Source organism: Hemitrygon akajei, chromosome 9, assembly GCF_048418815.1.
Source record: "Hemitrygon akajei chromosome 9, sHemAka1.3, whole genome shotgun sequence".
Taxonomy (NCBI): Eukaryota; Metazoa; Chordata; class Chondrichthyes; order Myliobatiformes; family Dasyatidae; genus Hemitrygon; species Hemitrygon akajei.
In genome coordinates, this window is record NC_133132.1 from 68434034 (window position 1) to 68446297 (window position 12264).

At 41.4% G+C, this 12264-nt stretch overlaps 1 protein-coding gene across 5 annotated transcripts in view; it reads left to right on the forward strand.

Moving 5' to 3' along the window:
* enah (ENAH actin regulator) overlaps positions 1–12264 on the forward strand; it is a 311956-nt gene that overhangs the window by 212792 nt on the left and 86900 nt on the right. Inside the window, exon 1 of one of the 5 annotated variants that reach the window (XM_073056230.1) lies at positions 3366–3648. The exons of the other annotated variants lie outside the window; for them this stretch is intronic. Coding sequence (XP_072912331.1) covers positions 3477–3648 — 172 coding nt within the window. The 5' untranslated portion in view covers positions 3366–3476. Of the gene's footprint in view, positions 1–3365; positions 3649–12264 lie in introns of those variants that run through there. 5 annotated transcript variants of the gene reach the window in all.

Sequence of the window (12264 nt, forward strand, 5' to 3'; positions counted from 1 at the left end):
TCTAATAGCCATTGCTACCCTGGGGAAAAATATAGACTGTCCACTCTATCTGTGCCTCTTATCATCTTATACATACGGGGGGTGGGGGGTGATTGATAAGTTCGTGGCTTAAGGTAGAAGGAGAGGAGAAGATATTAACTTCAAACTTTCTGCATAATCACTTAGAGTTGAACTGCATGTGCATGTAACGAGAGCTGTATAACTCATCTTCTACCTTAGGCCACAAACTTATCAATCACACTTGCTGTGGACACTTTCCACGACCGCTAGACCAAGTGTGTAAATTTAGTAGGGGACTATGTTGAAATATAAATGTGCTAGGTTTCCTAAAATTGATGCCTGCCTTAGGCCATGAACTTATCAATCACCCCTCGTATAAGTCACCTCTCATCCTCCTTCAATCCAAAAAGAAAATCCCTAGCTTACTCACCCTTTCCTCATAAGATATGCTCTCTAATCCAGGCAGCATCTTGGTAAATCTCCTGCACCTTCCACAGCCTTAGTGTAATGAGGCAACCAGAACTGAACTGAACAAAACATGCCACGTGTGGACTAACCAGTTTTATAGAGCTGCAGTATTACCTTGTGGCAGTAATACTGCTGAAAGATATATCACCTGACCAGATTCATTGACTAGTACTAGATCAATTAGGGCTTTTCCTCCAGTTGACCTGTCACATATTGTGATAGGGAGAATGGAGTTGAGAATAATAATCAGGAATGATCAAATGATGCAGCAGATTTGATGGGCTGAATGATCTAATTCTGCTTCTACGTCTTATGGTCATAAACCTTTTATACTAAGGAGATGCAAGTCAAGCTTAAGAAAATTGAAATCACTCATGACAGTAACCCTGTTATTTTTGGACCTTTCAAGTCTGCCTACCAATCTGCTGCTCAGTATCTCTTGCTGTTGGTCGGCAGGGGGGCGGGGAGTGGTGGTGAACCCACTCTCTCTTCCAGTTTCTGATTTTCATGCACACTGACTCAGAAGACAATCTCCATGGGGTCCTCCATTTCTGCAGCTATGATACTATCTGATTAGCAAATCTACTCTCCTACCTCTTTTACCTCCATCCCGCTCCCTTTTGAAACACGTATCTACTGTCACAAACTGTTTCATCATCTGACCTATCACTCTGGTTCCCATCCCACTGCCAACTTAGTTTAAACCCTCCCCAACAGCTAGCAAGCCTGCCTACAAGGATATTGGACCCCCTCAGGTTCAGCTTGTAACAGTCTCTTTGGTACAGGTTATACCTTCCTCAGAAGAGATGCCAGTGACCTGTCCCCTGCACCAGTTCCTGAACCACACATTCATTTGCATTCATCCTACTTTTACACTCACTGGTGCAAGGCACAGACAGCAATCTAAAAATGTTGCTTTATAGCTTCCTTCCTCGCTCAATATATTCGCTGTTCATGACCTCATAACTTTTCCTTGGTATATCATTCTAGCAACATGCACCGCAATTTCTAGATACTCACCTTCCCTTTTAAGAAAGTTGTGGACCCAATTTGAGATGTCCCTGACCCTGGCACCTAGGAGGCTGCATACCATCCAGAAATCATCTTCAAGTCCACAGATTTTCATGTCTATTCCTCTCACTGTTGAAACTCCTATCACAAATGCTCTCTGTTTCTACCCTCTTCCCTTCTGAGCCAGAGACCTGGTCATTGCAGTTTTCCTCTAATAGGTCATCACACCACCATCACCCCCACCCCAAAGCAGTAATCAAAGTGGTATTGTTGTTCATTGAGGGGAACAGCCACAGAGGGCTGCATTGTCTGCCTAATCCCATTCCCTGTTTTGACAGTCACACAGCTACCTGCTTCCTGCAGCCTGGGTGTGATTGGCTCCTGCAGCTCCTATCAATCAACTCCTTATTTTGTTGAATGATCCATAGGTCATCCAACTCCAGTTCCTTAACACAGTCTTTTAGGAGCTACAGCCAGATGCACTTCTTGCAGAAATAGTCATTAGCGACTCTGAACATCTTCCTGACTTCCCACATCATTCAAGAGGAGTACACCACTGCCCTGAGATCCATTCTCGCTGCTCTGCCTATGCAATAATAGAGGAGAAACTTGGAAAACCCTAAATCTAGCAACCGCCTTTCTGAAGCCTCTTGAGCCAAAGACTCGCTTCCTTATTCAATCTCTGTCCACTCAAGCAATGGCTACTATTCCAATGTTGCTCCGTTTAAACCTAACTTATTTTTGCTGAATGATCCAATTAATTTAAAACTGTACAGAAAAGTAGTGACAAGCTCCAAGTTTCCTCTCTTAATAGTGCATTACTAGCAATGAATAAATCAACAAAAACTATAGAGAATTTGCAGGCTTACTAATGAAGACATTTTTCTGTCTCAGTCTAACTTGCCAGTTCCTTGATTCTAATTCCCTACTTGTGAAGAGGATTTGCAAAATTATGAAGAATATTAGCTGTTGATTTTTCTCTATAGATGCTGCATAACCTACTGAGTTCCTCCAGCATTTTGTGTGTGTGGCTTAAATTTTACATTTTGTTATAAGTCAATAAAGGCATTTTTGTTTTTATTGACTTAAGTTTGGCTTATAAAGCAAATAGCCTCTCAAAAAATGTGCTGCTCAGTCTCCTGTAATTGAAACAGTTCTTTTTGGCTTAAAATGCCAAGGGACCCTGCAGAATGGCCTGATGATTGTGCTCAAACCAAGGCTTGATGATTCTACCTTGTGCTGAAGTCATGGATGAAGGACTCGTTGACCTCTGTTGTGGTCTGGATCAGCAATGCAATGAAGACACTGGTGCAGTTCACAAGTAGAAAAATGACGTAAGCACATTGAATCTAATTGATTATGTTACAATAACTGTGGTAAAGGGCAGGGGCAGTTTTGGTGACTTACAAGTGAATGACCTACACAGCTGTTTCAAACTTGGAAATTTATTTTGGATATCAAAATTTAAAGACTCAGCTTTGCAGTTAGCATTTTTTATAACCAGGATATGAAGATATTAATAGGTTAAATTGAGTTATTTTATCTGAGTCATTGAAGGTCATCCTTCACAATTCTAAAATAAAATCAGAACATCCAGAACAAAACTTCAGCTAGGTAGGTTTGACTTTTCTAACAGTTTTTTAACTGAGAAATTAAATTGGCTTAGAAAAATTAATTGCCTCATATCCTTTGTGGCAATTATAATTTAGTTGAAGGCAGTATAGTTTAAATGCTACAGCAGCTCCAGTCACAAGGGTGCTGCAGTATAAAGCAATACAGCATTTGGCTCACTGGGAGCAAATATTAATTATTCAGTAGGAACAGGAAATGCAGAGCATTCCAGTAAGGGCCAGGACACTAGAACAGACAAACTTGACCTCTGATGGCTAGAAGCTGTTAAATACATGAATGATACAGCCCCTTTCCAATTAAACTGCATCCTCTTACATAGGAAAGCGTTATTAATGTTATCTTGGTTCCACTAAGAATGAGCAATAATGGTTGAGAGGAAATCTGAAGATGTATTGGGATTTGACGTGAACACGATGATTTGCCTACAATCTGGAGACTCGTGCGAACATGTTCAGAGCTCCGTGTCTCAGGATGTGAGTAATGGTATGTGGCACTACCTGTGCTGCCAGAAGCGAGACCAAGCCTTCACATTTACATGTAGGTGCCCTTCATGTGTTCTGCATGGAGTGTTTTAAGCAGCTTCATTTATCATTTTCTTTAATTTTTTTGGAAAAGAAATAATACTTAACTGTAAATAAGTTATGACAAGATTGTAACTAAAAATTCAGCCATACTTTATATTATTGAAGGGATGATTGAGGGGATGCCTGCTCAGTTTCAGAAGTGTCATGTATACTGCAGAATACTTGGATGCCTGAATTTACTGGTTCATAAAATGCTCACCCATGTGTTCAGATTTGTATAAATCGGATGGTCTGGAAGCTGTCAGTAGTATTTCAGAGAACTCTTCAAGATTCATTGTGCAGCATTTGATGCCATTAATCTTGTGCACTTACATGGCACTGGCAATTAACAGATGCTTTAGAATTGTCTGCTTGTTAAGGAAATTGTGCAAATTGCTTTCTGCTTCATTGTGATTTACTCAATGCTGAAATCTATATTTAAAATGGGTTGGAATGAATGTTGGATTGTATTTTCTTCTTGGCTCTGAATTGTTTAGTTATGTTGTAGATATTTCTGTAATCACAGAGTTCAGATCATCACCTACTTTAAATTTGTCTAAAATAGACTGGGACTGTGATTTTTGTTTGTTGTCTTGTTTAGAAAAAACCTTGCAAATATTGCATAAGTGGATTCACTTTAGAATTTGGTTCTTTTCAGAACTCTTATCGCCTATCAATCCTTTGGCTGCTCAACAATCAAAGCACTGTCATTACAGGTCCTTCCTAGTTCTTGAATGCCTAATTTATGTACAGCATATGTATATAAGAATGAGCATTTGGGCGAATGGCAGGATGGATTTGCTGGCTATTGAGGGATGGCAGACATAGTCAGCTATGTGGAATTTAGTCCTTGACCACTTTTACAACTTGAGAACTTCTGGACTGTGAACTATTCACAGGAATAGAACCCTGTTGTAACTTCAGGAAGACCTGCTTTTGTGCTAAAGTGGTTTGGGCAGACAGTTCCTGGTTCTGAGCTTTTTATGATGGACAGAGTGATCTAGGAATAATAGTGCATAGTTCCCTGAAGGTGGAATCTCATGTGATAGGGGAGTGAAGAAAGCTTTTGGTATGTTGGCTTTATTTCTCAGTGCTCTGATTTTAGGAGTTGGGATGTAATGTTAAAATTGTACAAGGCATTGGTAAGGCCGTATTTGGAGTATTGTGTACCGTTCTGGTCACCAAATTATAGGAAAGATATCAACAAAATAGAGAGAGTACAGAGAAGATTTACTAGAATATTACCTGGGTTTCAGCACCTAAGTTACAGAGAAAGGTTGAACAAGTTAGATCTTTATTCTTTGGAGCGTAGAAGGTTGAGGGGGGACCTGATAGAGGTATTTAAAATTATGAGGGTGATAGATAGAGTTGACGTGGATAGGCTTTTTCCATGGAGAGTAGGGGAGATTCAAACAAGAGGACATGAGTTGAGAGGGGGCAAAAGTTTAAGGGTAACACGAGGGGGAATTTCTTTACTCAGAGAGTGGTAGCTGTGTGGAATGAGTTTCCAGTAGAAGTGGTAGAGGCAGGTTTGATATTGTCATTTAATGTAAAATTGGATAGGTATGTGGACAGGAAAGGAATGGAGGGTTATGGGCTGAGTGCGGGTCAGTGGGATTAGGTGAGAGTAAGCGTTTGGCACGGACTAGAAGGGCCGAGATGGCCTGTTTCCGAGCTGTAATTGTTATATGGTTATATGACTGTTATGGGCTGTTTATGGAAGGTTCCCGAGTTACTGTTTTAATAGTGCTTCCTTCCTGCACCTGGAACTATGGGGCAATTGCATCAGTCCCATTGCTATATAACTTTTAAGCGGACAGAACCCAAACAATTTGTTGTATTGATCAGTAGTGATTCTGATATTTGCACTTGCAGCAGCTTTAGAAGCATGGTTGTTAAATTACAGAGCAAGCACCCATGGTCCTGACCTATTGCCATTGTTACGTGCCCCGTAACTGGGTTTACAGACCAGCAGGAGTCTGGTGGTACTGAAAACTAAAGATTTTTATTAGTAAACTACACAATACAGTATAGAAAATGCAAATATACATATAAAACAGGTTAGCAATAATAAACATAGAAGTGTAGGAATAATAATCAACAATTATGGAAAACTCTGAACATCCTCTACATAGCACCATCCAGAGACAGAGAAGCAGTTTCAGCGACAGGTTACTATCGATGCAATGCTCCTCAGACAGGATGAAGAGGTCAATACTCCCCAATGCCATTAGGCTTTACAATTCAACCGCCAGGACTTAAGAACTTTTTAAAAGCTATTATTAATGCTTTTTGAGATAGTGATTTAGATGCATATCATATTTTTTACTGAGTTAAGTATTGTATGTAATTAGTTTTGCTACAACAAGTGTATGGGACATTGGAAAAAAAGTTGAATTTCCCCATGGGGATGAATAAAGTATCTATCTATCTATCTATCTAATAATAAACAAGCTCTATCAATGTCTAGGGGTAAATGAATTGTCATAAGAAAATATAAAGTTCAGTTCATGTGTGCTGAGGTAGTTGCGGTTGTTGTATTGTAATTTATTGGAGAGAGAGAGAGAGCGAGCAAGAGATTGAGCAGCTGCAGCCTGCAAACCTTCTGTTGTATTCTGATTCCACTGTACCGTTGTGGTCATTCGGTTATGACCCCTCCGTTCTCGGCCAGACCGTTCTTCTGTGGTGGACTCGTCACTCTGGCACGAGTAGATACACACACACAAGTCCCCACCGGCCCTGCCGTCACACTGTGAGCTTTGTGACCGATCTCCTGATTCGGTCCTCGAAGCCCCCACCTTGCTGTGGATGCACAGCACTCGGTCAGTGTCCACTGGTGTGTCTGAGGGGTGTCTCCCCACACCTGTCTTTTATCTCCATTGACGGGGTATCAGCCATCCATCAACTCAAAATGACCATGTCCATCAAATCAGGCCTCTTCTGCTGTCTCCTTAGGAATGTTAACGAGCAAAGTAACGTCCTTGTAGCAAAAGGTAAACAATCCAGGAAGAAGCCATAATACATAAATCAACTGTCTCTCTCTCTTATCTGTAGCAGATGTTCCTGCCTCCGTGCTTCATCTCTCCCTCTCCCCCTCCCCCTCCCCCTCCCCCCCTCTCTCCCTCTCCCTCTCATTAGCAGCATAGCAATAGCAATAGTTCATAGTTCTCAAAAGGAGAGGGGAAATGGTTAACGCTGCACCCCATTTCCATCAGGTCTGTTCAGCACTCATAACACCATGGAGAGTAGACCGTGACCAGGAAGTTTCCAGATTGTCACTTAAAAAAAACCACAGTCGGCCCTCCTTATCTGCAGGTTCCACATGCACGGATTCAACCAGCCATGGATTGGGAAAACTCGGAAGTTCTCTCTCCAGCACTTGTTTGAGCATGTACAGACTTTTTTTTCTTGTCATTATTCCCTAAACAATACAACTATTTACATAGCATTTACATTGTATTGGCTATTATAAGTAATCTAGAGATGATTTTACGTATACGGGAGGATGTGCATAGATTACCGCGGATCAGGAATCGAAAAAAAAAAATGGAAGTTCTCCAAGTCGGAACAGGTACATCTAGTATTATCTAGTGTCAGTTAGTCAAACGTTTGTCTTAATATATAGTTTATATTTTACCTTTCAATGCATATAAAACTTATGTATTTCAATAATTAAACCACTGTGTTGCTTAGTAATAATTGTAGTTTTCATCGGGGCAGGGCCTTCACATGCTCCGTTATTCTCACTTTACCCTTTAAAATTGTTCCGATCACTGACAGGCTAGCCTAACGCTTTTCCAATTACCAATGATGTTTCACCTCTTTCCAATCGCTTTATTATTTCCACTTTATTTTCAATCGTGATAGTTTTCTGGAACAGAAACACTGTGGGTGGTGGGTCCCGAGCTCTGCTGGGTCCTAAAGTCCACCGACTTGAGCATCCGCGTTTTTTGGTATCCACGGGGGGGTCCCGGAACCCATCCCCCACGGATAAGGAGGGCCAACTGTATTTCCAGCCCGAAAATCTGTAATGGAAGAAAGGAAATCTGTTGTCTGTGCCTTGTCTGGGTATTAAATATGCCTCCATACTTACCAATATAATTAATAAATTGTAGCAGTGTGCTACACGCAGCGCTGAAATAACGACATGCAGTCGATGAGTTGCAGTTGCAAAAGAGGTTTATTCAAACTTCGTGGCCTCGCTTTAAAGCCTTCCTGTTCCCACCCTCCCCGGGCGGGAATGCTGTCGCATATTCACAGTCCCATCCGGCATGCGGGCTTTTCCCCTTGCTGGTGAAGCAGACTTGGCACCCTTTTTGGGACCGGCCTCAATGCTGGCGCGCGCCACTTTGTGAGCCGGTTCGAGTGCGCTGGGAAGTGGATCGCCACAAAATAAAAACAAAGCTGTAAATATTTAATGGATCAGAGAACATTTCTGAAGAGTTGAACGTGGGTTGATGATCATTCATCGTCAGTGTTAATTGGACCTGATATGCCACTCAGATGCTAGTCTCATCACTAGTGCCCACCTTGTATAAGGAAATAAAGATCCTCTATCACCATGGGATGGGGTACAAGGACAAAGCTACTGTTTGGGTTAAAAATAGAGGTTACTCAATCGGAGAGAGAATGGAGGTTTAGCATTCTGGTGTAATGGATCTTAGCTGTTCTCTTTCTAATCGGGTTTGAGAGGACATTTTATTCCTTGTGAAGTTGTCAAAAGTTGCCATGCAATGTTCGTGTGACTTGATGCTTTTTGATCCTTTACCCAGGATCAATAATTTCCATAAAGCAATGAAATGGTATAGACCTGAGACATTTAACTGTGTTTCTCCAAAGATGTTTGAATATCTTCAGCATTTTCTGTAAATCAAATGCAGTGGATTCCAGTTAATTGGACCATTGGTTAATCGGGGCAGTCGCTTATTTAGGACAGTGAACATAGAACGTAGAACAATACAGCACAGTATAGGCCATTGGGCCCACAATTTTGTGCCGACCCTTAAACCCTGCCTCCCATATAACCCTCCACCTTAAATTCCTCCATATACCTGTGCGTATATACAGTGCTTAAAGAACAAAGCAAATTAAGGAAATGGCCATGATTCCCTTCGTTTATTTGGGACACTGTGCTGCTTAATGGGACAGGACATTTGCCAAACATTTTCCAAGTAATGTCAGTTTGCGTGTCATGTGGCTGTTAAACACTGCACCATGCTTAACATGAACAGTTTTTAAATAGCGTCACTTGCGTGTATGTGTTCAAAAAGAAACGAGTTTTGTCACTGATAGTTGATGAGTAATAAACAGTGAGACAATTCAGAACTGATTTGCTCAGTGCGGTTTCAAGTATTCAGGTTTGGAGATGCCAGAAATGGCCAGGAGTGACAATGAAGTGATTTCAGTGCTTCATCAAGTCTAGGAACTACGAAGAATTTGAAGGTATGGGCAATCATCTTGAATGCTGCAATCAAAATGAAGATTTGGGCAATGCCATCAAAAGCACTTTGTAAAGGCAATCCACTATCTGCACTAGGTGTCTGTGCTGATTTTGTTTATTTACATAGAAAACCTACAGCACGATACAGGTCCTTCGGCCCACAAAGCTGTGCCGAATGTGTCCCTATCTTAGAACTATCTAGGCTTTACCCATAGCCCTTTATTTCTCTAAGCTCCATGTAGTCATCCAGGAGTCTCTTAAAAGACCCTATTGTTTCTGCCTCCACCGCTGCACCGGCAGCCCATTCCATGCACTCACCATTGTCTGTATAAAAAAAATTTCCCTGACATCTCCTCTGTACCAGCTTCTAAGCACCTTAAAACTATGCCCTCTCATGCTAGCCATTTCATCCCTGGGGAAAAGCCTCTGACTATCCACACGATCAATGCCTCTCATTATCTTGTTACAGTCAATCAAAAGAACACGGCAGATGAATTCCTCCATTGATAGCTATTAGAAAAAAATACACAGTTTTGGAGTACTGCAGTAGTTTTGGTAGTGTTCTAATTTATTCATTATTTTGTTTAAATATATAATTTGTTACTCAGTTAAATGGTAGCTTGTCTTTTCTTTAATGCCTGTTTCCATGAAACTTTGGGTAATTGGGGTAGCTGCTTAATTGAGCCAAAATCTACCAATCCCAATGTGTCCCAACTACCGGTAACCAGATTCTTCTGCCTATGACTACAGAGAAGGATAATTTTAAATTGTCTGCGAATTTTGGTTCATAGTTATACATCAGGAGCAGAGGCTCTGCTGTTTCTCCTCCCTATGATGCAGAAGCTAGTTGTGGAGACTTCCATGTTTATTTAATTTTCACATGATGAAACTTTTTCTGAGGCCATTGACACTGTGATATCACATGTCTGTTATCTAATTTTCCTATATTTGGCCAATAGGAAAGTTATCACATCAGTCACTTGTCCCTCAGCAATATTTCTTTATCAGAAACCATTGGCTGCTCGGATCAACAAATAGCCTCCATTACTAGTGTGAGTTTTAAAGCTGAGGGGCTGGCAATTGCTAATTTGTCAAAACAAATAAGAGTAAGTACAGGCAACCACTGTGCTACAGCGGTTAAAAGGTTGGTCCTTGAAACCTCATGATTTTCCATAATTATTGTAAGTTATAAATGCCTGCTGGTCTGAATATAAAAGGCAAGTCTTAATTCAAAGTGTTGACCTTTCAATCTCCTGACACCTAGGAACTTACATTTTTATTTTTTTGTAATGAGTGTTCCTGGTAAAGCCAGTATTTATTGCCCATCTCTAATTTCCCTTGGGACTTTGCTGGTGCTTCCCTTTCTTGAAGTTCTGCGGAAATATAGCAGGTTACAAATGACTTGCTGGGCTATTTCAGAAGGCATTCCTCTGATGCTGGAGTGACATTTAGGGCTATGTGGCAGGGGTGGCAAATTAGTTATCCAGGTTGACTTTAGTGAGCCATGTGTATATGTACAGCAATCTAATAGTTTTGCATTCACCATTCAAAAGGTTAGTGCATTTCTTTAAATTCCAGATTATTTAATGAAGTGATTTTAGATGGTGGCGCAACACAGTTTGCAGCAGCCTCTCCGGAGTTGATATTTGTTATTTGTCAAGCGGGGTGCCGTGCACAATCCAAATCTGATGAAAAACGGACATGGGAGCACAGAGGAACATCTGGAAATCTCCAGGAAGGCCTTCTTCGTTGCTGCTGCTGCTGCTGTGAGGTCTGGATCTCTGCTGGGAAGAACAGGCCCCCAGTCCTCGGGGTCGTGTTGGCAGTGGCCGGTGGTGGGAGCGTCGTAGTGCGCTCGGCAAGGCTGTGCCGGAGGGGATGGTCGGAGGCTCGGAGGTTCAACGGACTCAGAGTCCACTGCGATCGGGGCGCTTTCACTGTGTGCTGTGTCTGCGAGGCTGGGTCCGGCGGCGCCATGGAAGTCCATAGTGGGGGTATTCTCTTCTGCCACCTGCATGGGATGACGAGTCTATCGGGACCCTGAGGACTTGTGGAAACTGTGTGGTGGTTTCTTTCGAACTTATAGTCTTTAAACATCTTTGGACTATTTTTACTGTGCCCATGGTCTGTTTTTTTTAATCAATTGTGGTATTGTTTGCACTGTTGTAACTATATGTTAGCTATAACTATATGTAACTATGTGGTTTTGTGTAGGTCTTGTAGCTTTAGTTTTTGGTTTGTTGGGTGGTAGAATTGGTCTCCTGACTTGGTGTGTCTGGGTAGACTTGTTTTGTCTGGTGGGTTTGGAGCTCCTTTCTGGGGAACGCACTAAGATGGTAGCACGATATTAATACGCAGCAGCCTCTCCGGACTCTGGATTTGGGGATTGCCAAATGTTATGTAGATTTTATGTAGTCTATTTTGTCATGTGTTTTTGTGATATCATTCTGGAGGAACGGTGTTTCATTTTTTAACTGCATTGCAGTTGTGGTTTCTAAATGACAATAAACCGAAATTCAATTCAATTTAAAAATTAAGGTTGCCATGTAGGATTTGACCCTGTGTGATCCAGCTATTGAAGTTGTCTTGATCACTGGTCCACTAATGTAACCATTGTATCACTTCTGTTCTGTTGCATCTTGCATTCTATGGTGGTTATCTTTGAATTAGGGGAAAAACTTATAGTACCTAACTTTACCAAATATATTAAACCTGAAGTTAGGCTGATTCTTTTGGGATTCATCTTGGGTAGAGACACAAGAACATAAGAAATAAGAGCAGGAGTAGGCCATCTGTCCCAAAGAGCCTGCTCTGCCATTCAATAAAATCATGGCTGATCTGGCCATGGACTCTTCTCCACCTATCTTGCCTTTTCCCTATAGCCCTTAATTCCCCTACTGCGCAAAAATCTATCCAACCTTGACTTCAGTATATTTACTGAGGTAGCCTCCACTGCTTCATTGGGCATAGAATGCCACAGATTCACCACTCTCTGGGAAAAGCAGATCCTCCTCATCTCTGTCCTAAATCTACTCCCCCTGAATCTTGATGCTATGTCCTCTAGTTCTAGTGTCACTTACCAGTGGAAACAACTTTCCTGCCTCTATCTATCCCTTTCATAATTTTATATGTTTCTATAATATCTCTCAT